Raw genomic sequence first — 26,955 nt, forward strand, 5'->3', positions numbered from 1 at the left:
TGGGGGGGGGGAGAGAGAGAGAGAGAGAGAGAGAGAGAGAGAGAGAAACAGACACAAGGGGAACACAAGACAGTAAGAATGACGCTAATGGCACTAGCTCATCCAAGGAACCCTGCCTACTAAAAATGCACACCTGTTAAATCTTCACGTGCACACGGTAGAGGTAGGATGCAACAAGGGCCTCCACTTGGAGCCCCAGAGAAGGCAACCTCTAGGGGAGGGCCTGTTTGGATGGTGCCCACATTGCTCAATGCAGAGCAGACTCAGAAACATTTCTGTGCTTCAATGAAAGGTACAAGGGGCTGGACTGATCTTGCAAGGAAGACTCCAGAGTCTGGGAGTCAGGTTGGGAGCTACAAATGAGATGTGAAGACATGGATCGATAGGCTGTAACATGGACCATGCCACATTGGTATACAGAGATGATGTGCTGCTCTCCCTCCAATATCCTCTCCGGTGTCCCCCTGAGAGTAAGGGTTCTGTTTTTCCCTTGGTTCAAAGGCCTTTGTCCAAAAGAGTATAATTGTAGATGTTTACCTGGGGTTGGAGGTACAGTTTCGGGCTACTTGTAAAGATTACATATGGTTTCATGACAAAGAAACCATCTTTTTTTTAAAAAAAAAAAAAAAAAAAAAAAGTAGAGTCCTTAGAATCTATGACAGGCCTTGCACTGTAGTGGATATTGATGTGGTTCTTTTCGTCTACTGTGCATAAAAGGGTATAGTTTACATGATATTAACCTTACTAGCAAGTTGCCTTGACTCTGAGCCAGTCAGTTGTATTCTTTTTGGAAAATTAGCAAATCCATGTCAGTGCAGGCTGCTCACCCGCAGGCCAAGGGCTCTGGCAGGTTTTCAGGGATGAAGGAGGGTGTGAGAGGGAGTGCTGCCTTTCCACAGGTGTCCCAATGCCCCCACCCCCAACATCTTTCTTCATTTTTTTCAACATCTCCCTCTTTCTCCACGTACCTCATTCTCTTCCTTGGTATTCTTTTATACAGTATGAAAACAGGGAATGTGTGATCCTCTATTTAAAGTTAGAAATGCAACTTTTCCAATCCATCCAGGAATGGTTACCAAATGCTCATGGGGTACTTAGGGAGTAGAACCAGGCCCTGTATGCATATTATCTATCTATGTAACTGTCTCACACACACACACACACACACACACACACACACACACACACACACACACACACACAGGCACACTCATGACCACGGCATTACAGATATTCCCACAAACAGGAATACTTTCAGACAGCTAAGCTCTCTTCATACCAGCAAGATGCCCTCAGAGATCACAAAGTAATAACATACAACTTACGTACCCCTCAGTCTGTCTATGCTTGAAACGATTTCTCATATTCCTTCAGATGAAAATATATTCCTTTCCTATGTCATAAGGCAATGTAAAAAATGGGTAAATAGAATTGTAAACATGTCTATATAGTCTTGTGTGTTTTCACATGCCCTGGAAAAGTTGTAAAAATATACTACATATTTTAGTTTTAATCTGTGATATTTGGAGATCTTCCTCAAATTTCCCATCTTAATTGGCATGCTTTTAGTAAAATGTGTTTCTCTCTCTCTTGCTTAGAAGTAAAATCTCTGTCTCTGAGAACTCAAATTCCCATGTTGGTTCGCATATAATGTTAGTTTACTATGTCACAAATTTAAAAAAATTCTCTGGACTGAGGCAGAGCCAAGCTCTGGCAGTGTACATAAGAGCAGTGTACACAAGGCAGATAGTGTCTGCAGGGTGTTCTTCCAGGCAGACCAGGAGGCCTGGGTCACTATTTCCAGCAGAGTGGATCGACTCCCTCTCAATGTTCTCCATTTGATGGTAGGACTTGGTTATCAATGATATCAGGCATTCATTTTCACCTTAAGTCATATACACATATGACTTAAGGTGAAAATGAATGCCTGATATCATTGATAACCAAGTCCTACCATCAAATATTTTAGGATAATGTTGGTTTCCTAGCAGCAAATATTTTAGGATAATGTTGGTTTCCTTGGCATTGAGTTTTTGTTTGCTGGTGAAATGAAATGCAATGCTTCCTTAAGAATGAACTGCCCATTTCTTAGTATTTTATAAAATGTTCTGGTTTCATTTAATACCTTTCTCTGGCAGGCCTTAGTTGTCTATCCTTTGAAATTAGTGGGGTAAGTCCTATAATTATTGAGAATAGAGTTGACAGAGAATAGAGTTGACTGTTAAAACTAGAAAAATTCTTATACCAAATTTTTAATCTGCTGCATTAAAAACAACAACGACGACAACAATCCTATATAGAAACATATCCAATCTGGCTTAATAATGTCAAAATCAGCAAACTATAATATTAAAACATTTTGTTAAAGTCATGATCTTGTTTTTACAAAGTAGAATATTTAATGATCATTGCAGATTGTTTTTCAATATTCATTCATTTATGTGATCACTACAAAACACAGCTCTGAAATGTAAAAGTTCAACTAGCAATTCTTTTGCCCTTCTAATTACATTCACTAAAATCAGATTATAAACATGTGGATTCCACCCCACATTATCTTGACTCTGATTTTTTCCTTAAACAAAGTCAACCCACTAAAATACCCTTTGACGCTCATTCAGCTAAAACCTTACATCTTTTTTTGCCAAGACGCATTATTTGATATGAAAATATCTTTAAGTGCCCAGAATATATATATTTTTAGTACTTGAAACTTTCTCTGGCCATCAGAGCCTCTATTAGAGACTGTGAAACATTTTAGGATTATTGAACAAATATCAATTATGTCTGTGTCCTCAGTGCCAATCTGAATTGGAAATGTGCCATCTCTTACATCTTCACTAATAGAATTTTTAATTAGCTGTTGATGCTGTCAATAATAGAGTTCACTATTATTTTAAAAAATGATTTGTCTCAGCAATTCTTCATCTACTCATTTGTTTTTTACTTTTTAAAACTGGTACTTACTATTATAATCAAGGTCATTTTTAAACAGGGTGCTATACTTTCAAAAATAGGCAAGACTTTTTGGTAAGATATTTTAATACATACTATTTTCCCATAGATTATGAAAACATTGTCAATTTTAAAATTATAAAAGTGACATTCAAAATTCTGATATTATGCTGGGCTCGGTGGCTCAGTTGAATCCCGTGCCTTTGGGAGGCTGAGATGAGTAGATTGCCTGAGCCCATGGGTTCGAGACCCGCCTGGGCAGCGAGAGCTCATCTCTACAATAAATCAAAAAATCAGCCGGGCGTGGTAGCGCATGCCTATAATTCCGGCTACTTCGAAGGCTGAGGCGGAAGGATCGCCGGAGCCCAGCAGGTTGAGGCTGCGGTGGCCGGGAGCGGCCACTGCACTCCAGTCTGGGCGACAGAGTGAGACTCCAACTCAAAAAAACCCCCAAAAAACAAAAAAAATTCTGATATTGTTTTATACTTTCACATCACTCAGGACTTTACTAAGTATCTTCTCTCTACTGAGACATAAGGAATGAAACCTGGAGAAGTTATGATCTGTGCTTCAGGAGAATTAGGGTTTAGATGTGAAACTGTAGGAGAGTACAGATAAGGGGTATTTTATTAGCTAAAGACTCAAATTTAATAGCACTGTGGACTCCTAATTGGACTAGGAGTCAAGTTTTGCTGCCTCCCTGAGAGAGGATCTCTACCTGATATTAAAATGGCATTCTGACCAGGAAAAGGGGTGCTGCTCCCAGACTGGGATAACAGGTTGATGTCGACAACCGGGTTCTTATGTTCAAATTTGGAAAGAATTTGCAAACAGACACATAACATAGCAACACAAGTGAGTGGCTTTATTAAGCAAAGAACAGTACACTCTCAGGAGGAGTGGGCAGAAACAGTCTTTAGAAGCTGCTGCTTTTGCACCTAACTATTGTTGATCTATAATTTTTATTCTCAGGGGTACTTAGGGCTCTGTTTTGGGGTGTTTTTTTTCTTAGAAATGGGTGGTTTTTTGGCCTGGCTTACTGTTACTCCTCCCTCATGTTGGGTTGGGGAGTTTTAGGCCTTGAAGGGTCAGATGGATACTGTCATGGCATCAGGTATATGATGGAAGTGGGAGGCTCCCTTAAGGTAATTTTATGTTAATGGTATTATAATGAGCTTAGGTCAGGTTAAGAACATTTAGTTGAGCTATTGCACCTGTGTGTTAGTTGGGACAGTCCCTTTTGAGCAAGCATCTTGGTATAATAGGAAATTCTTAACCATATTAACCACATTTTCAACTGCCAAGTGCATAACAGGGTTGGTGTAGGGGTGGTACAGGGGTGTTCATACGGGCATTGCCTTTCTCCGAGACCCTTTTTTTCTATCTGCCTAGCCAGGTCCTAACTACCTCCTGTCTCAGCGATGCTATCTTCCAAAACCCCCATTTACATGACAGTTCTTTATCCTTGTTCCCTGAAATATAGTCTGCATCATGGATTCTGACTGAATTGGTCAAGATACAGCACAAAAAAAGATCATCCTTTGACAAAGAATAAGCCAAGGACAATGTGTCTCATCCATACAATAAAATTCAATTTTCCCTAAAAAGACAAATCTTTCATTTTAAAAAGTCAAAATGCATGGTACTTAGAAATGATTTCAATTGGTTAAATTTAAGCCAATGACAGGATAGCGACAATCTTAGAAACACCAATCCCTGGCCCAGAGCATTTTCCTGTTTATGAAGTGGATGAATGTCAACCACTCTGAGGTCTCCTCTCTCAGGATCTGTTCAGTAGCAGGTAAACAAGTGTGAGTGGTCCTGAGGGACCATAGTGGGGTCCATTCCCCTGTCCTGCTGCTCTCCAAGTGACCTTGTGTTCCCTGACATCACTGCACAGCCGGGAAAGGCTTATTCCTCTGCACTATGCATCTTGGCTGACCACTGATTTACCCTCTTCTGCCTCCTGGTTCCATTCTAGCAATTATTCACTTGCAAAATAAAATTAAAATCAGTGTGGTTTTCTATTTGCTTGTTCATTCATTCATCCATTATTCAACAACTGCTTACAGAGTTCCCATTCTGTGAAATGGAATGTATTAGATGCTGAGAGAAACAGGAAAATGGTTGCCATGTGGTCCTCACCCCAAGAAAATCACAAACTGGGGGAGGAAGGGATGGCATGTTTGCAATTACAAACATCTACAATTCAATGCAGAAAAATAACAATCATAATGATGTATGACTACTATGTACCAAGCCCCACTGTAGGTGCTGCGGGGTGTCTCATCTTCTGTACATTTCATAGAAATCTGAAGCCTGGAGAGTCTTCCTCCTTTTTGGGAGCTGAGGTTCAGAAAGTTTCAGCAAAAAAACGTTCAATTACACAGCGCAGGGAGGAGACAAGCTGGGACCCAGAACTCTTTGATGTTAACATTCCTTCTCTTTCAAGTAAGGGGCGTCTAAGAAAGACTGCAAGTTCAATATTCATTGGACATCACCTGGACTGGCATCCTCCGAACGCCCCATGGCAGCATCTCAGTCCATCCTCTTGATGCTACTACAAGGGTAGTAGACCCATTGTGCAGTTAGAAAACTCAAGATTTGCACACTTTAGTAACTGGACCCAGCGTGTGATGGAAGAATTTCCTTCCAACTTAGAATGCTTGGGAAGGAGGGAATCATGGAGGATGTGATGCTTCTCAGAATTTCTACTGGTTCGAGCCAACCCGGACAGGAGGTAGACTTTGTGGATGTGGGAAGCAATGTTAGGAATGCACAGAGATAGGCCTGCACTGTAGCAACCTGTGCACATTCCAGATGGGTAATGCTGGCCAGGGACAGCATTTGTGATAGGAAGTGAGGGTACAGTCAGGTACAGCAGGAGTTAGGGCTGCATGCCCTGGGCAACAGGGAGCCATTGAGAGTTGGGGAGAGAGGAAGGGCTTGGTCAAAGCTGTTAGTACTGATCCCTAATCATCTCCACTTGCTTGCTATTCAACACAAGTTGAAGAATCATCTCTGCTTCAAGAATCATCATTACACAAGTTACCTACTGAAGCTTCTCCCAGAGCATGTATATGTCTTTCATCTAAACACTCCATTGTTTAGGCTGTTGCTTAGCAAGGGTGGTGGTGGGGGAGGGGTTTAGTGCTTTCTGGAGAAGCTAGTTTCCGCCATGGCTGAACCACTCCAAGCTTTAACTCTCAGAAAGAAACCAAAGAAAGGACATGGAGCAGAAGGGGGCTGGGTCTGCCCTGGGAAGCAGGCGGTCCTAGGACAAGATCTGAGGTCACTCCAGAGGTACAAGAAATCTTAGGTAATGACGCACAGGATGGAGAGGGGAGGGGAGAGAGGAAGGAAAGGAAAAGACACTGCAGTCCATGCCCACCAGACACTGGGCTCAAGGTATCAGCAGAGCACAGTTACTATCCTCCACGTGACATGTGGCAGTTACTGCCCCTCCACATGATACGAGGCAGGGTTATTGCCCCTCCATGTGACACAAGGCAGGGTTACTGTCCCTCCACATGACTCATGGTATTTACTGCCCCTCCATGAGACATGAGGAAGGGTTACTGCCCCTCCATGTGACACACGGCAGTTACAGCCCCTGCATGTGACATGTGGCAGTTGCCACCCCTCCATGTGAACGCGGCAGAGGTGCTGCCCCTCCATGTGACACACACAGCAGAACTACACATGTGAAGTTTCTGTGAATCTCAGAACTGCAGCCACAAGAGTCTTCCTAGTCCCACTGCCTGTGGACAGCGAGGCTGGCAGCCACCACACCATGGTGTCATTTCTCCCTGAAAGTATTTCAGGGCTGGTCAGCACTCCCAATGCTGTGTGCCATCTCTGCCAAGTTCCCCATGCGTGAGCAGCAGCTTCCACCTGCGATCAATATGAGATGAGGTGAAGCTTCTTGAATGGAAGGATCTGGCACGGTTCCCGGCTGGGCACAGGCTGCCTCAAGTTGGCCTCCTTCCCCCTAACAGGAGCCAGCTCAGCAACTTGCAGATGGAGCGTCTTGGAGCATTCCAGACTCCCAGAGGCTGAGGCCCGGGTGAGGAGGGCTTGAATCCCCAGAGCCGGTTGGAGAAGAACACTGAGCACCTGGAGTGAACCGCACTTGCTTCATAAACACCGCTTCTAATTTCCTCAATACTCCGAAAGGCCTCTCATTTAGCAAAAGAAAACACCGAGGCTGGAAGCAGTTAGGTGGCTTGGCCGTGCGTTCACAAGATCGTCTTTAACCCACTCCTGAGACTTGTCATCTTTCCATGTTGCCACAGCTTCCCAGGGGCCAGGGGGCCACCACCAAGACCGGGTGGTCCCAAATGTGGCAATAAATGACAATCACTTGAGAAACGGTTTCAAAGTACACACCTTCAGTTTCCACCACAGACCTATCTATCTATAGTACATTTCTATTTCTGTCTATAAAGTGTATCATCTGTTATCCATCTATAGCTCTCTCTCTCTCTCTCTTTAGAATATGCTTTCTCAATCCTGGCACAACTCCCATTATTTGAGTGAGCTGTTGGTTGGAGGGGGCCATCCTAGGCCTAGGTGAGAACATTCTTGTTCTCTACCTATTGGACTCCAGCAGCACCTCCCCCATAGGGTGACAACTAAAAATGTCCTCAAAATCACCCAAAGTTGAGAACCACTGATCTAAAAAACTGCCCAGGAAATGTGGGAAAAGCAAATCTCTGAAGTTTGGAGTCTGTGGCTCACAGTCCAGGTTAGAATTTCTATATAAAGGATATGAGGGAAGGCAGATGCTGGAAGATGATAGGCTGAGCATCCTTTCAGCCTGCACAGTGCCAGCCCACGTAAACAGTAACCAACCTCGGCTGCAGAGTGGATGTGCCATCATGGAAGCTTCCCAAAGCAGGGTGCAACATGTGTTCAAACAGGAAGATGAGACACTTTGCACATTCAAAAAAAATTATTTGGTTTATAAAAGTGTGATATGTCCATACTTTTTTAGCAAATTAAACTTACTAATACAGTGCCTAAACCAGTCCACAGTAAATACCCTGGATTCACTTTACTTTTATTTATTCAGATTTTTCTTCTAAAGAACTTAGGAGTTAGAAAGCATTTTATCAAAAAAAAAAAAAATACACAAAACAAAATTTTATTGCCATTTTACTTCATGGTAATAGAAAGAAGAACTGTAAGAATTCATCTTCAAAACAAAGTTATGAAAACAAGTGATAGAATGGGAACTCTTATTCTGAAATTCTAGTCCCCAAACAGCCTTCTACTTAGTGACAGTCCCCTAAAGATTTCACAGAAAATGCTTTTCTAAAATTCTGCCCTTGCTGTACATAGTCTTCACGAAAGCAAATTTGTCTGCAGAGGTTGAGAATCCCAAATCTGAAACTTTTTGAGCGCTAACATAATGCTTCAAGGATATGCTCATGGGAGCATTTCAGATTTCAAATTTTCAGATTGGGAATATTCAACCAGTAAGAATAGTGCAAACACCCTCAAACCCCCAAAAAAGCCAAACCTGGAAATGCTTTGGTTCTAAACATTTTGGTTAAGGGATTCTCACCCTGCATTTTCAAGACACAGAGCTGACATCTGACTGGCATAAAATCTAGTGAGTTAGAAAAGTTTGTGGATTATATTGAATATATATTTATTTTTTAATATGTATATATTAAAATCAACTATCCTGAATCAGCAAGATTAAAACCTCCTTCCCAATTTTTATCAGATCAGACACTCTAAACATTTTTGTGGCATCACTCCAGGTAATTCAGTGTAATTCCTTTTCAGAATGTGTTCCAACAACATGACAACTGCATATAGTAAAGTAATATGTCACTCCAGCGTATATGAATTCTTTTAAAATATTTTACATTGTTTAAAATAATTTTTAGAGAGCTGGTGCATTTTATAGAAGCTTGTCTAAATGACTGCTGGAAAGCAGACCAGTCAAGTGACCCATTTTACGTATTAAACCTGCTCGACTGACAAGCAGTTGCTAATACAGCACTTCTAACATTGATTCAAGTTCCATAACCAGATTTGGCTCATCAAAAATGCTGGACTGGCATTATTAGGATGGAGGTAGTCCCATCCCGTGTCCATTGGAATACAGTCATGTGCCAAGTTTTGTTGGTGACTGCAAGCATTTCTGAGAAGATAGGTGTTACAAGGATCAAATAAATGGAGAGATAGTAAAGCCACCTGTGTCCTCCCACGCCTCACTCCCTTGTCTCTCTAAACCAGAGGTATATTTTGAAAGATGGCCCGAGTCAAGGGTAATGGGGGTGTACAGCTACCATGTCACTGTGTTGGAGTTCTCTCTCTCTGTTTTAATACTCTCTGGGAAAGAGAGCTATTCTTACCTTAACACAGGCACCAACAGTAACCACTGGAATACAGAAAATTTCCTTTTATTCACTGTGGTGGTTAGTACTATGAAAAACAGAAATATGATAGCTTCTTTCTTTCAGCATAAAATGAGAACATGACCTTGTCCCAAGAAACATCGTCTAGTAAGGTTTTTCATAACTTCCATGTGGTGATGATCTAATTAGAATCTAAAAGTAATTAACTGGATCTCTTTTAGCCAACCAAAGCCTTATTCAAATACACATTTTTATCTGGATTCTAAGGGAGTCATAATTTGGGGCATTTTGAAACACTGGGATCTAATCCAGTCCATGATCTGATCAGGGTTCAGTAGTAATAATAAATTGGGACTATTAAAACTGGGAATCATTCCAAACTTTTATTTTGCCCAAACCACAGGATCTAGCAAATTCTACTGCAAAAGACAGAGATGCTCAGTGGCAAGTAAACCCATGCTGAATTAATCATTTGTATGTAATCATGCCAAAACATGGATGTTTTCAGCAGTTTAAATAGTGCCAAAGTTTAAGTTCAGTAAATAATTAATTATTGAGAGTCACTTGGCAAATTAAAGAAATCAACCTTCTGGTGTCTTTAATAAAAGATACACTTTTTTTGCTATACAATAATGACAAAATCGTATCATTTGTCATTCTACATATTTAGTAGTATTTTATGCATGTAGGTTACAACAAAAATATTAATTCAGAATGCAATACTTTCCTTTTCCATCTTATACTCTAATAAAAAGCATCTTCATTTTTCAGTATGAACAAATGTTGGATAAACTCTAGCCTTATTCTGGTTTTCATTTCAATTTCCAGTAACATAAAAATCCTCCATAATTAAATAAAATGCTGAGAGGTTGGGAATAGATTTTCACCCACTTGAATTCTCAAACTATAAATGGTTTCTGAATGTTTTTATATCTTGAAGATGCATTTCGTTTATGTGGGGAACTTGCAGCTGCATAATTAAATCTTGGTTTGCCAAATATCAAAAACACATGTATTGATTTAAGCTAAAGGAACAGGCCACAAGCAGCTCAGCTGATAAAGCAAGAGAGAAGCCTCTGCAGTTCTTGGAAGGCTTCCCAAAAGGAAAGAAAACTAAGAACCTTGAATTCAGACACTGAAACCGATTAGCTTTCCTAAGTCTTAGCTTCACTCTCACTTAGACATTCCGTTCAGGCTGGTTGTTGAAAACAAGACCCATATGTTTTCATACTTCTCATGCTGACGCTGGGGAGCCTGGCTCTCCCACCCCATCTTACTTCTCCTGCTAAGATTCTAGTAAGATCTACAAAAGCAATGTTTCATTAATACAACAGAGGAGCTCCCTGCAAAATAGACTCTGACAAGGTATAAGAGTAATAGAAGTAACAGGAGATTTTGGAGTACATAACTCATATGTTATTGAAATTTTTTTTTTCAGTTTTAGTAGGAATTTTCGTTTACTGAAATTTTAGTTCAGGGTCAGTAATATGGGACCTTAGTGGAATATAGCCTTTGGTGTCAGTGGAGATATTTTCCCAAGCACAATACTTTTAGATTAATCAGAAGGGGGGTATATTTTTCTTTAACCAATCTCCATCTGATTTTTGAGAAGGTATTAAGAATACAAGTATTTTGTTACATACTTTATAAGCCCAATAATCTGATTAATTTCATACATTGCAGAGGGTTACAAACTTAGGTCTTAGAATTTAGATAACAACAACAAAATACTTTTGCTGACATGTGAAGACAAATCTCTTGATTTCAGGCCAGAATACTAATTTATATAATCTGAATATTTGGTTTAGCTTGCTAAGAAATTCTAGGATAAATAATCTTTGACTATAACATTGGGTTCATATATCATCCAGCAATGGACATAGGCCTTGGAAACTACTGTTGAACTATAGCCAAACTCACTAAAGTCTGAACACAATGGTGAGTTGATTAAGTGGAGGGTTTTGTTGCAATAGACTGCTTGACTTATCTCAGGACGGTACACATCATAAGCTCAGGAAATCAAGTATGAGACCAAGAAAATCCAACACAAAATCTTGAGCAAGAAACTTGGGCTCATAAACTCAGATAAGAATGATGTATACACTACCATGAATCAATGCTATGGCAAGTTCAAGAAGGTTGCTCTAGAAAATTCAAAGTAAATGCTTCCATGCTTAGATATTTAGATACTTCTCAGGCTCTAGCATCTGGGAAGGACCCTAGAAATCATTCAAGGACAAATGTAGCATGAAGGACACACAAGAACATTTCAGATGGTATGTAGCTCTCTGTATTCAATTACATAAACTAACATGGAAATGCATTTATAGAACATTTTATTTATTCGAATATGTTTAAGTGTAATTAAGACAATAGAGGAAATAGATCAGTGATTGGAGTTTATGAAATTCTGATCTAGTCCAGTATCTACCTGATGAATGAAACTTTTCGAAATGTAGCAATCAGCTTCTTATTCAACATTGCAGTGTCAACAAACTTACTAGCAACACGCATTCATTTTTAGGATGTTTTTTCTTCTATTACATTGAAGCCTACCTCTCTTAAAATAATGCTCCATTAGTATCTTCAGGAAATAAATAAGTAAATAAATTTTTAAAAATAATGTATTTTCAAGAGAATAAATAAGGAATGGACAAGCAAAGAGGCAGACTGATACATAAAGTAGAATAGAATAAAATGAATGCTATAAAGCAAATCTCTCTTCTATGTGACTGTTCTCGCATGTGAAATCAGCAAGGTCTTGACTCGTGAGCCTGTATCCCATCAGCAGTTTTCATAAGACATGGATTTAGTGCCCCCCATTCTCTGCAGGAGAGAGAGGCACAGGATATTCCAGGTGTGATCTGAGCAGTGTCAAATAGGAATTATTATTTCTTCCTTCATCTTGTACATGAACTTCTAGTAATGTAGCTTAGGACTAGGTTAAGTTTTTGGCAGGCATATCCACATGTTGACTCATGCTAAACTCACACTCAACTAAAACCATCAGGCAAAATTTTCATATATTTGATATTAAGTCAAACCTTCCACAACCTGTGTTTGTACAGTTCAATTTTGGGCCTAAATGTAAGACTTTACATTTATTTCTATTAACTTTATGTTCAGTTCATTGTTCCAGATCAGTTTGTCATCAGACATATTATCATCCCTGCAGTTTCTTGGCACTCACAATTGGACCAACAGGTCACTGTCACTAAAGCCAGTGTTCAGCAGACCAGGGTTAAAACTAAATTTTGGAGAAAATCTTTATTTTTGCTAGCTTACATAAGAGGAATATTTATCAGCAATCACTGGGTACACTTCTCAACTAGCTGATAATTCTCCTAGGGTTGTGTCATCTGACATTATATTTTACTGTGTTTCCCACAGGTGATCATGAGACAGTGCAATCCTGATGTCTGGGGAACATCACTGCTCTTTGTGAAGTCTGGCGATTACAACAGGGTTTCTCAGACTCTGCACCATTGACATTTTGGGTTGGAAAAGTCATTGATGGGAGATGGGGAATGCACTGTGCATTGCAGCATGTTTAGCCACACCCCTGGCTTCCACCCAGTATAAGGGAGTAAACCCCATTCCCCCACCCACCCACAAATGTCCTCAGACATAGCCAAATATCCCTTGGGAGGCAAAATTGCCCCCTCCCACTGAGAATCACTTACATAGACCCTGAACTTCTTGGATCGAATCTAGTTACCCAACCCACTTTTTGTTACCTTTTCATAAGGTCATAAGTTATAAATAAGTATTCATACATAGCACCAAAACAGTTCCATATCAGGACTTAGAAATGCAGGCAGACTAAAATGAAATTTAAAAAGTCATCAGAAAGATGAGATAAATGGGAGGGTACTACAGAACCCTAAAATGCATAATAGAGGTTAGACTAATCCTAGGGTAAAACAATTACAAGGAAATTGAACTTTAAATAGGAATTACATGGCTTGGGGGAATCTATAAAGATGTTTGCATCTGGATACTCATCCAAGTATTATTTGGAACAATGAAAAGTGGAAACAGGCTTAATAGAAGATAAGTAATTTATCGTATATTGATCTCATAAAATATTAGGTGATGAGCAAAGTGACATTTAAAAACATTAATGACATGGGAAAATGTTCATGATACAAAGTTGTAAAAATATAAGATGTTATATATGTAGTATGGATGCCAAGTTTTCAGAGAAATACAATTATCCCTTGGTATCTGTTGGAGATTGGCTATAGGATACCAAAGTCTGCAGATGCTTAAGTCCCTGATATAAAATGGTGTAGCATTGGCATATAACCTACATACATCCTCCTGCATACCTGAAATCATCTCTAGACTACTCATAATACCTAACACAATGCCCACACATCACTTCACTCTTGTAGATTCAGTGTAGTACTTGGGATGTGGCAAATTCAAGTTTTGTTTTTAGGACCTTTTGTGGAATTAAGTGTTCTTAATATTTTCAACCTGCAGGTATGTGAATCCACATATGTGGAACCCACAGACACAGGAAGTCAACTGTATATGCATATGAAAAAGGCCACACAAACATGCGTGGTAGCTGTGGGGTTATCATGGTTTTGATGGCTATCATACACTTTATGTTTCCGATGTCTTAATGAGCAGATATTTTGTGAGTTCTGTGAGCACGAGGATGCTGGTGTAAGTTGTTCCTATTCCCTTGTATATCAATTTTCATGAAATAAGAATAATTTAATGTTCCAGTCAAATCTAGTCCCTCCATTTCAGTGGTTCTTAGACTTTGGAATGCTGAAGAATAGTCTTGGACTTAGTTATTAAACACAGTTTCCTGGGCGCCAACTCCCCAAATCCCTATTCTACAAATCTGGTGTGGGGTTCAGGAATCTTCATTTTTAACAAGGTTCTCTGTGATTCCTTCAATGCAGGTGGCCCATGGACCACATTTTGAGAAGCACTGCTATAGGAAGTCATGTGGTTTGATCTGGATATATTTTTCTGCCTCTACTTTTGACAGTTGAGTCCTGGACATGTATTAATGGTAGTTGCTGCAGGCCTGCAGTGGGAGGTTGGTGAGTTGGCTCTTTGGAAAAAAAATTCCAATGTATTGCTTTTGCCAAATTCTGTGCTGCAGATATTCCCACCAATGGTTTAATAAGCAGCTCACAGAATTCTTGAAAGTTTAACAATTGGTTCTTGTAAGTTTGTATGAGCTGGCACCTGAACTTTACAATATAGATTGTATTTAAGAGCTTTAAATACTTTGAAAAGGGGATATGCTAATGTAAAACCTGTTATGCCTATGACAGCTAGGATGAAACAAGCAAGCAATAGGATGGCTTGCGTCATGTCAAGGAAACAAATTTTGAATGTATTAGGAAAAAAAGAACTATAGCTTTTATCATTATTTCTTACTTCGTTTTCTTTTTTTCCCACTGCTATGCCATGAAAAGGATGCGCTCACTGAATTCCTGCAGAGTTGTGGAGGGGTTTCCTATGATGATGGAGAGCTAAGGGTTGGACTCCAGGGTTGGGAACCATGCCAGATGCTCAGCCTCCACCTCCACCTTCCCTGCCCTCAGCTCCCGAGCTGTTGAAATGCCCTTGGTCATTAATTCTGTAGCACCCAACCATGAAGTCACCTCCTCTGCTTCCTCCCCAGCACATGACTGAGACAAAGTTGTCTCTAGGCAGCCCAGATCAGACGTGTTTGACATGTTCACTTGTGGGAAGCAGGTTCGGTGGAGGGTAACAGCCTAGTTCTTTCACTATTCTGACCAGACGTATTTTAAGAACATTGGATCCGAAGCCTAGAGAGCCAGCTGAGGTGAATTTACAGCCCTGCTTTTAGGAACAAAACTCCCTCCGGCACCTGCTTCCTAAAGGCAAAACCAGAAAGGAAATGAACTCTTGCTTTAAGACAACCCAGCTTATTTTATGGGTTATCAATTTTCTAGCTGGCACACAGTTCCCCAGCTACGAAGAGTTTTCCCCTATCCCAAGCAAGCACTGAGCTATGGAAAATGTCAAGTCTGCATTCTAGCAAGCAGCTCAGTCTCCTGAAGACGAGGTGTGGGACGCAGAGCCCCAGTCAGGAAAGTTGAGGGAGCAGCCAGCTCATCGCACAGATGTCTTTGCCAATGTATGCATTAAACCCTTAGCCAGAGACACATTGTGCACTGAAGGACGGCTGAGTCTCAGGTTATGACAAAGAGTATCTTCGTTGTCTTTGGGGTAGCTCTGTCAGGTGAATAGTCAACAACAATGTAAAACACTTGATTTCCTTCTGACTGCTCCAGTGACCTTAGCACAGAGCGTATCAACCTCTTAAAATCCAGAAAGAACTAAATAGCTTTTGTTCCTCGCTATTGATAAAGTCAGTCTTCTCAAAGGGAATAGACTACAAGATAGGGGTCAAAGGTTAACAGCAGATATTCAGACTGCTCTGTGCTCGAAAACACAATGAATAGATATGATATTCTTAGTACACGTACTAGAGTGATAAATACAGAGACTGACTCTTTAGAAATGACGAGAATGAACGTAACTGATAGGTAAATGAAAAGCTGCGTAAGTCCAACTACATATATGAAGATGAAGTCAGTATCAAAAAAATTATATGCTGGTTTTGTCATGATCTCAGTGTTTCTGAGCCTTATTTAGCTGTGGAGGCAAATAATTTTCAGGAGAAATATGAATATTCAGTTACATTTACACATGCACTTGGGATAAGTGCCAGAGTTAACATCAAAGATATGTGAAGGACCTCTTGTCCAAATGGAACATTAAGCTCCTCAAACAGGAGAATTCAGCCCTTGCAAACTGTCATTATTTCAGCAAATGGAGCCGGCCCTTTAACAGATGGGCAACACGTTTCTCAGCTTGCTGATCGCCTAGTAAAAGACAGTGGCTTTTTAAAAATGAAGGACATGTACTTCTCAAATTACTGTACCCAAATGGACTGAGCAGAATAAAATTAAGAAGGCATACAACAGCTTGACAAAAATTAGCAACAGACTGTGAGAATTTGATAGCTCCAAACATCAATATCAAAATGACCTTTCTATTTAAAAAAAGTTCACCATGTAAACCATAGAGAAAAATACACTGTTATAGTCAAAACTGGGGATGGCATATTATGGCATTATAAGTACTGATATAATAAAAACATGAAATTAATTTCTTCTCAAAATGTAATAAAAATTTCGCAGAAAGGGAGGTTCCTTTTGTAACAGTCAACCTTTACACTTCTCCTCCTCTTCCTCCCTCCCCCTCCTCTCCTCCTTTTTTTTTTAAGAGCTAGGGTATTCCTCTGTCACCCAGACCGGAGTACAGCGGTATGCCTGAGCTCAAGCAATCCTCCCACCTCAGTCTCCCGAGTAGCTGGGCCTACAGGTGCATGCCACCACACCTGGCTAATTTTTAAATGTTTTGCAGAGATGGGGTCTTCCCTGTGTTGTGCAAGCTGGTTTCCAACTCCTGGGCTCAGGCGATTCTCCCATCTCAGCCTCCCAAAGTACTGGGTTCCAGGCATGAGCCGCTGTGCCCACCCAGACTTCTATACTTCCTAAAATAAAATTTCTCCAGCAGACTCAGAATGCTGCAACATCCACGTGAAATACAGAGCACGAACGGATAAGAGAGAAGGGCCGTGCACAGCTCACCTTCCACGCTCCTCCCTCATCCTCTCCAGCGCCTCCTCCCGCGGGCCATCATGCTGCATAGCACCTTTCTGCTCAGCCTTTCCACCCTTGTCGTCCTTCTTCTTTCCAAACCTAGTGAGACACGAAGGGAAGAGGCTGTCACCAAGAACTGTGTTGCTTCTACGGTACAGTCAAGGCAGGTGTAGGATGACCTCCAGGCCACCAATCCCCATTCTCAGTACCACAAGGTCATATCGCATGAAGCAGCAGTAAAGCAAGACAAAGCAGGCACCTCACAGTTACGCACCCCCCCTTCGGCTCTCCTTTTTCTCCTTCCTTCTCCTCACTCACGTGTGTCATGCACTGAGCACAGCACATGCTTTTAAGGAATTCTGAGGAAGACAGAAACACGGGCTTGTTTTGTGATTCTCCTGTTGTTCTGGTCATCTGGAGGACAGGACTGCCCTCAAGGTGTGTATGACAGGGCCTCATGTGAGGAGATTCTGACTCCCTGTGTGTGTTGGGAGAGGGCAGGGGGACAGCCTGGCCATGCACGATTTTAAAAACCTCCCAGGTTAATTAGATAGGTAGGTAGGTAGATAGGTAGCTACACAAGACTCATCACGTTGACCTATCAATTCAATAGAGAGTGAAAAATGAAATGATGATGACAAATATGTCACCGAAAACTAGCCAATTCCTGAACAGGCCCTGTGCTCCAGTGTCACTGGCATTTAAGGTTAAGTTCATGGGGTAATAAGATGATGAGTCCTAGGGGACCTAATTGACTACCTTATTCAATACTCTCCCGTGAACTGAAAGGTTTGAGAAGGTCTGAGCTATGACCATGACCCCCACACGGGATCAGGGCAGGGCTGAGGATCCAGTTGCCCCCCACCCACTCCAGATCCCCTTCACACACACTTACTCCAGTGTGCCCCAGACTCCCCAGCTCAGGTCAGGGTGCTCTGAGCACCCCAGGACAGTGGCAGTCATGGTGGCTTTACAAGAATATTGTGTGTCCTTAGTACTCCTGGGAAAATGAACACTGTACAGTTGAAATTACAAAAAGAAGATGTGATAATAAATTAGTACCAGGACATAGTCTTAGATGACAGGCATTTTCCCCAATAGACATTTCTCCAGTAGTCATCTCCCATGGCCTTGGTACCAACACCCATGAAAAGAGAAAATAATCTGATGTTCTACTAATAACCAGGGAAAGTCACCAGCTATGCATCTTCTGTGGTTAAGGTAAAAATTGCTCTTAAATCTATGAAAATCCCATTTATTCTTTGTTTTTTCTAAATTCAATAGTAGCAAATTTTAACTATATGTGTATAGCTCTATCTTTGTCTATCTACTTACATACCACCTCCCACCTACTTACATACCTAACTATCTCCCACCTACCTATTTGCCTATTTACCTTCTAATCTTCTACCTATCACCTACTTAGCTACCTTCTACCTACCTACTGCCTACCTACTACCTACATACCAATCTACCCTCTACCTACCTACCGACCTACATACCACCTACCAACCACCTGCCCACCTACCTACCTACTACCTTCTTACCACCTACCAATCTACTTGCCAACCTTCCTACCACCTACTAACATATTTACTACCTACTTACCAACCTATTCTACCTACCTACCTACATACCTACATATTGCCTACTACCTACCTACTTACCACCTACCTACTACCTACCTACTTACATACCACCTACCAACCACCTGCCCTCCTACCTACCTACTACCTTCCCACCACCTACCAACCTACTTACCAACCTATCTACCACCTACTAACATACTACTTACCTACTTACAACTTATTTACCACCTACTAACATACTTACTAACTACTTACCTACTTGCAAACCTACTTTCTACCTACCTACCTACTACCTACCTATATACCTACATTCTGCCTACCACCTACCTACCACCTATCTACCACCTACAAACATATCTACCACCTACCAACATAACTACTACCTACCTACCTACATACATACTGCTTACTACCTACCTACCTACCTTCCTACATACCTTCCTCTGCAATTAACCTGGGGAGATTTTTTTCAAATTATCCACACTTGGACTGGCCCTATTCCTCCTGCCTCCTATCAGCACAAACACACGGAGTCCGAGTCTCCTCACATGAGGACATGGCTCATACATTTTGAAGAAAGTTCTATCCTCGAAGTAAACTGAATAATAGAAGAATCACAAAACAAATCCGTGTTTCTGTCTTCCTCAAAATTCCACAAAAGTGGGTATGTATTTGCATCTTTCTGGACTGTGTTTCAATCCACAGCAGAGGCTGTTAGTCAAGCATCAATTCTGAGTAGCACAGTGGAAGATGGCATTACTGATACTCATAACTGTGTATCTCGCCTTCCCTAGAAGCCTCTCCCAGTCTCGAGTCTTCTGTGTATTTCTCAACTTACAATGTCAATTAGCAAGTCCTTTTTCCTGAACTTTCTCTCCCATTGCCATCTCTCTATCTACCTCTACTCCTACTGTGATTTTCTTGGTTGTATCCAGTATAGTCTTGGGACCATGTTTGACCAACTGTCAGCTCTGACGCCATCATCTCCTACTCCTTTTTTGCCTCTTTTTCTCCTCCTGCCCACCTTTCTGAATCCATTCCTTTATCTCACTGAAGAAATGACCTTATATCATTTATAGAAGTAGGTAGGGACGAGAGAAAAAATGCAGACAAAAATACGAGAACATTAACTTTCAAATATAATTCAGATTTGCTGAAATGCTCAAGACCTCTCTTTAACCCACAAAGCAGGAGACATCTAAATAAAGTTCCCAAGAATCATTCTTTAGCATTCCAGACCCATGCAAGGATCCCCATCTTACGGATCAACATGATTACTCTCAATGTGTTTATGTGAGATGTTAATGCCTTAGTACATCACTTAGGTAAATAATATTCCCTCAAAATGGCATTAAGTATAGTCATATTTGGGCAAAATATTCAAAATTATGGAGAAACAAGCTTCAGGAGGTTGATGAGGGCAAAAATCTTGCCAAAAGCATTGTAGGTATTAGTTTTATTTTTTCTATGTCCCGTCTATTTTCTTCTAAATTTGGAGGCTTTGGATTTTCTGAGATGCAAGTAGTCTTATTTTTGAACAGTAAAACTAACCCATCCCTGAGTTTACCTTGATTTAAATACTGCATCCAACGAATTATTTTTCTTTCTGGTAGCTAAAACATTTCACTTATATTGCAACTCGAGAACAGCTCACTATGCTTCCATCATAATGGAATATGTTTAGTAAATAAAATATTAGTCTAAAATAAATCCTGAAAAGTATTTTCTTCTAGAAAGAACCACCAGTAACAGTCAAATCAAACAACAATACAAATATTATACATGTTTTGATTTAAAGTTCATGATCCTTTATTAAAGTTTCCGGCATGAAGGGCAGAAATAGCTGTGAAATTTATTTTATTAGACAGAGAAAATGACTGCAAATTACCTTGTTTTGTAAAGTTTGGGTAGGTTCAAGAACATCATTATAAAACAGTAATCCTCAAAAAAAAAAAAACCTCCCACATTGTTAAGATGAGGAAATTGAGACCCAGAGAAGATAATTACATTTTACTTATTAACACAGTGAGTTCTCTTTCCAGTTTTGCAATCAGACAACATAGTTATCAGTGGTGGCGGCTGTGGGGGTAGGGAGTCCAGAGGAAAGTGTCAGTTTGGTGATGCGATAAGCCTTTGTTTTTACTTCCATAGCAGCCTTTTGGAGGTCATTTCACAGCCACTCATACTTTCACTGAGATACAGAAAGAGGAGGTGGGGGGGCTGATTTCCCCACTTGCTATTTTTGTGAGAAAAGTCACAAGGACTCCAAATGACTGAAATCACGGTTTTGCATTCTAGGGTTTCAAGTATCCCCTGCATTCCAGGTCTCCCATTATCTGTTACCTTGGAAATTTGAGAGTCGGCCATTCTAGGCCAGGGCCTTAAGGAAATTGGTTGGAGGTCAACCTTGCTTTATATAAAAGATACTTTCCTGAAAATTCTGTGCAAACATATGGTTTTAATCAATAAAATATTTTTTTATGTGTACCTGGGAAGGCTGTTTAAAGAATCTTATGATGGATCTTTTTATAAAGTGGAAAAATCACCTTTCAACACACACCTTCATGTAAATGTAGATGTTCATGAATTATAAGTTTGCTTAAAACACCTATCCTTTTCCCTGTTCATGTCTATAGAGGTTACATGAAACAGCCTCATGGAAAACTGGCTTTCTCCTTTCTTTCTTTCTTCCTTCTTTCTCCTTCCCTCCCTTCCTTCCTCAACTCCTCATCTACCTCCCTCCTTCCCCCCTTTCCTTCCTTCCTTTTTTGTTTTAAAGATATTTATTAGGCATCTACTGTGTGTCAGAAATTGTCATAGCAGTTGATATAGGTTGATATTATGTTGAGATACAAAACCACACACTATCCTCATGGGATTTACATTCTAACAGAGTGAAGGAAGGCTAGGGTGGACACAGGAGGGCAGAGGAGAGACTCTGCCAGGACGTGGGTGAAAAGCAGTGGGCACAGGGTGAGAGAAACTTGTGGTTTGGTCTGAGAACATAGGTAGGCCATTTCTTAGTAATTCAAGGCAATGGGAAGCTAGGAGAGGAGGCTGCAGACTTAAAGAACTGATGGAGGAGAAGCAGGAGCAACCCAGTCTCTTGGAGCAAAAGTGATGCAATGAGGAATATTTTTAAAAGGCCATCTTGGTTGCTGAAGTAAAACTCTACAAGGAAGAACAGTGAAATAAAGTCAAGACAGCTGGTTGGGACTGCGCCAGGTGCGCAGAACAAGGAAGGTGTTTGGCCCGGAGAGAAGGAGATGGAGACGGTAACTCGGACATGGCACATCGTTGGAAGGTATCGAGGGTGCAGCTTTAAGCGTGATCACTTTAGTGTGTCTTTGGGAAATCCCAAGGGATGGCCCAGGCCCAAGTCCTGAGGAATTGTAACATTTAAAGGGCAGACATGGGAGTAGGGCAGGGAAACAAAAAGAGAGAGAAGGAACTGCCAGGAAGATGGTCAGAATCGCGAGGCTGCGAGAGGCCCAAGGGGGCGTTGGTGGGAAGAGCTGCTGACACAGCCCTGGCAGGGTCAGGGAGACTATGAGCAGGAGCCTGGCGGGTGTGACTCCAAGAACACGTGGCAGGTGAGACAGTAGTGTCTACACAAGCATCTCAGGAAGCAGGGCTGCAGGGGCCACTGGGGCATGGTGGAAGTGAACAAGGAGGTTTTCGACTGGGCTCCACCAGAGGATGTTTGGCTGCAGATACAGAAAAAATTCCAGACAGGGTGAGAGGGTAGAGATGGAGGAGAGAGAAGAATAAAGTTATTTTCTCTCTTGATTGTGGCAAAATATACATAACACATACTTCGTCATGTTAGCCTTTTTAAAGTGTAAAGTTTGAGGCATTAGGGACATGCCGCCCATCCCCAGAATGTTCATGATCTCAAACTGAAACTCTTCCTGCTCAAGGGTCACTCCCCATCCTTCCTTCCTCTAGCCCCTGGTCACCACTGTTCAGCTTTCTGTCCCTGTGAATGTGACGAGTCAATGTACTTCAAGTAAGTGGAATAGTACACTGTTTGTTCTTTTGTGTCTGCCTTCTTTCACTTAGCTTAAGGTCTTCAAGGTCTATTCATGTTGTGTCACATAACAGAATTTAACTCCCTTTTAAGGTTGAATAATATCTACTTATCCACTGATGGGTATCTGGTTGTTTTCACCTTTTGGCTATTGTGGATAAGACTGCTGTGAACAGAGGCACAGGAGAAAAACACGTCAGAGAAGGGGAGAGGAGAGAGATTCCAAGTGTCTCTGGAGAGATGAGCCCCCATGGGAGGGAGGAGAGTCAGACAGAGTTGCAGCCAGGGAGGAAGTGAGTCTGTCTGCAGAGTGGTTCCCATCCATAACATGAGGTTCCCATCCATAACATGAGGTTTCTTAGTATAACTTAAGAGATCAAAGGAGATTGAATGATACAAGGTAGACAGACAAAAGCCTCAGAGAGGGTTGTAGAAAAACACCAAAAACAGGCCTCATTAATGTTGCCATTTTGCCAAGGTATGGAGGCTCTAAACAGCCATCTGTGGAAGTGAAATTTGATAATCGTTCGTTCATTCGTTCATTCATTCCTGAGCAATCACTGCACATCACATTAAATGAGCACATGGAATTTATCCATCAACAATATCAATTGTCAAGTAGATAGCTAACCCCTCAGTCCAACTAATTAAATAAGGTCCTAATATCCTAATGTTTTCTATACAATATTTTAATATTAGTCTTAGTAGTTATCTTCCAGTTTCTCAGCAAATATTTTCTTCTGTTTCTATTTCTTTCTTTGGGTTTTCTAGGTGATTATGACTTTTAAATTCCTCCCAGACTCCCATACATACACTGATGAATGACTCAAATTCACAGTACACAGAGTTCTACCTCTGGCTGTTTTTGCATCTACTCTCTCATTTAATTCATTTCTTAATTTGGCTAAATTCTGTCTATTTATAATTTTCCTCCCACATCCCACTGGGTAGTTTATGCGGTTACTACCATTGACCTTTCTACATCCCCCTTGTGCACATATTGCAAAAAAGAAATCCTGAGAGATTGCCTATGAGGACCAAAAAAAAGGGAAAAGGATCATCCACTCTTGTTCCAAATTAGCTGCCAGTTATGAATATAGAGAGGACTGAAAAGGTGGAAACAAGGTATGTACTTCTCCAGAACCAGAAAATGTCTTTGGGTGTCAATGAAGTGTTTGAAAAAGGCTTCAAAAGCCAGTCATCACTAATATTAGAGTTGGAACTCCACAGAACAATGTCTGATGTGTAAATGCACAAACCTCACAGTCATAATATTTTCTGGATTTGGATGATGGTTCTTCCACTCTGTAACTAGCTGACAAACTAGGCATGATCATTCCTTGTCATTTTATAAATTATACAGTTTGAAATAGCTCAAGCAAGATCTGAGGGCAGAAAAATTCATAGGCCTTTTACTATTATTTCCACAGTTTATTCTGAAATCTACCCATAAAAAGTTTCTGTTGTCTGATGTATTCCAAATTGGGTTCTGAATTAGCATATACAGATATTGATTAAATTAACTTCCATGTATTGTAATCTCATAAGGTTTTGTACACTTTACCTATTGCTTCTCTCTAAAATTTATGTCACAAAGGTCCTTCCTTGTTTACCTCACATAGTTTCCATTGTACTTGAGAGTTAATGAGTCTGATACAAATACAGTGACAATTGACCAATTAGAGTTCCCACTTCTGCTCCCCATTTTGGGGGCTACCTAAGGACATTGACCACTTTTATGCTAACATTACTGATGGAATATAATGGACAGATTTGTGTCTGTTGCAAACTAACCTTGATTAAGAAGGAAAAATATCCCAATTCTGTTTTTGGCCCTCACACTGTTTGACTGCCATGACCAATGCCTGTGGCTCTCAAGGATGGAGGTGACACATGCTACAAAACCTAGCATTCTTTTAATAACAGTAGGGCTACATTTGAAACTCTGTAAGTCCACTCCGTATGGCATGCAGAAGTAGATGGGATTTGCTTTATAGGATGTGCACACAAGTAGATGCGGAGTGAGTTGGTACTTTGATAACTGAAGACAAACTACATATTAAAAATATTTCTGACTAACTCTAACTGGGTCAGGCAGTTAAAATCCTGACATTAAGATTCCAATTAAAACTTTAATTTCTGACATATTGTTTAGACAGTCATTTTGGATAACTCTATGTGTTTCTGAGATAAGGACAAGCTACAGGAACACAACACATCTGTTTAATCCCACTGGCATCTATACCTACCACCCCCTTCAGGGTCAATCTTTACACCCCAACCATAAGCAGCTACTTCTCTCTGGGTTGTGGCTCACCCCTGGGATGCAATTCTTCAATTGGTGGCCATGGCAACTTTTCATTCCGAAGCAGGGAATCTTCAGATCTCAACAACGTTGATGTTTGCTTTTAGGATTAAAAAGCAGGGCGGTCCCATACCATGCTATGCTTTCTGTCTAAGTGGATGGAGCATTTGCTGGGGAGAGCCTTCAGCAGGTTGCTGGCTAAGCCCAGCTGCTGGGAATCCATGAGCTAATTTGCTTTCCTCAAGCTGAGGGGCTAGGAAATGGAATGGATTTAGAAATACCAAACACATTAGAAATAATTCTAGAGGGTCCGGAAAGTAAAGCAAAACACGCCTTGCCAATAACTGATATTCCTAAAACCAACCAAACAAAGCAAAGGGCCTCTGGAAGGATGATTTGTAAGAATCAGTTAAGAGATTTGTGAGACACAGGATAGTTGTGTTTGCTGAGTATTTTTGTAGCAAATTTAAACTCTGCTCTGAGATTATTACAGCAGCGCTCTTTTAGGAGGAAAAAAAAAAGGAAAACCTATGAAAAAGAGGCCAGAAATTAAAATTAAATAGAAATAAGTGTGAATGAATGAGTGAGAAAGAAAGATAAAGATCCTAATAAGGTATGATTTTCAGATCCACACAGGGACTCTAAAAAGCTTATTAACTGTCGCTACCACACTGAGTCTTAAGTTATTCTATCCCTCTGCTTTCCAGAAGAAGAAATATTCTTTGGGAGTGCAAGGAACTTTGATTAATTGCCTGCACAGACTCTCACTGGCTTCAAAATATGGTAGGCGAGAGCCTTAGTGGCTCAGACAAAATGCTTATGATTTCTGGGAAATACATTTCACAGGAGCATTAAAGAAATAGATCTTTTTGCATTTTTATGTTTCCTTAATAGTTAAAAAGGCTTTTCTTTTTATTAAATGTTTACTTATTTTGAAGCAGTAGCATGTATGTCTTCTTTCTTTTTATTATTGTTATTTTTAAGTGGCTCTTTGGGCTTTTCTGAAGACCGGCTGAGTAAACAGACACTGCTGGCCTGAACCTGCAACCCCAGAACTGACTCAGATCACCCAGCGGATTGCAGTCTGTGGTCAACAGCGGTTACACCCTCCTGCGCGTGTGCCCGCCGTCTTCCCTTGTTCCTCCTTCCTTCCCTTTGCTCTACCGCCTTTGCCCCGGAAACCCAAAACTAGGAAAGGAAAAAGTGTTTTGTGACCAAATCACACCTCGTTTCTACACGCTTCTCCCATCAACTGTGGGAGGGTCATCGGGTGCCTTGGCCTTCCTGCACCCAGCCTGCCCGGGCCCACACCACACTGACCACAGATCCATCCTGCAGAGAGAAAAACTCCCCACAGGAAATAGCTCTGAAGTTACCACTCCCAGGCAGGTGGGGTCATCTCAGCAAACTGCCTGGGAAGGGCAAAACTGACTCATGTCAGAGAAATCAAATCCAGGGAGGGCCAACTGAAAACTCTGTGGTTGCTGGAGTCCTCATCTGCAGTCTTCAAATAAAATGTCAAATACAACTGACATCACACAGCACAAAAACTGGAACACATGCGATGTGTATGCACCCCATTATTAAGAAGAGCAGATTATGGTGCCCACCTTGTTATGTGCAAAGATCAAACAGATGATATAAAGATATGACTGCTGTTTTTTTTGTTTTTTACAATGATTACGCAAAGAACTCTTTTAAAGGGAATCCTGAATCCTACTGTTCCATCTTCAGACGTGAAGAGACACAGGGCACATTTTCCATGGAAGTCATCTGCACTGAACAAGAATAAAACGATTGTGCACCAGACTCAGTCTAAAGGGAATAAAACTTATCTTTATAACTCTGATTAAACAAAAAAAAATTATCACTTCTTTGATGCTCAAATTAGCATCTTTTCTCTAGCATACTGAATTAATTAGTTGAGTGACAAAAGAATTAGTCCATGTAGGATCAAAGCTGAAATCATATTTATCTGAAATTTAAAATTAAGAACACACAGCGTTAACCCTCTATAGCTCATGTAATATTC

The 26,955-nt window shown here is 40.7% G+C and overlaps 1 protein-coding gene across 1 annotated transcript in view; it reads right to left on the reverse strand.

Annotated features, from left to right (window-relative positions):
• Positions 1–26,955, reverse strand: part of PARD3B (par-3 family cell polarity regulator beta) — a 442,984-nt gene that overhangs the window by 78,402 nt on the left and 337,627 nt on the right. The window contains exon 17 of the mRNA XM_008066237.2: positions 16,988–17,098. Within this exon, the coding sequence (XP_008064428.2) occupies positions 16,988–17,098 (111 nt within the window). The remainder of the gene's footprint in view (positions 1–16,987; positions 17,099–26,955) is intronic.

Source organism: Carlito syrichta, unplaced genomic scaffold, assembly GCF_000164805.1.
Source record: "Carlito syrichta isolate Samal-C Ts95f unplaced genomic scaffold, Tarsius_syrichta-2.0.1 Scaffold308865, whole genome shotgun sequence".
In the NCBI taxonomy this organism is placed as follows: Eukaryota; Metazoa; Chordata; class Mammalia; order Primates; family Tarsiidae; genus Carlito; species Carlito syrichta.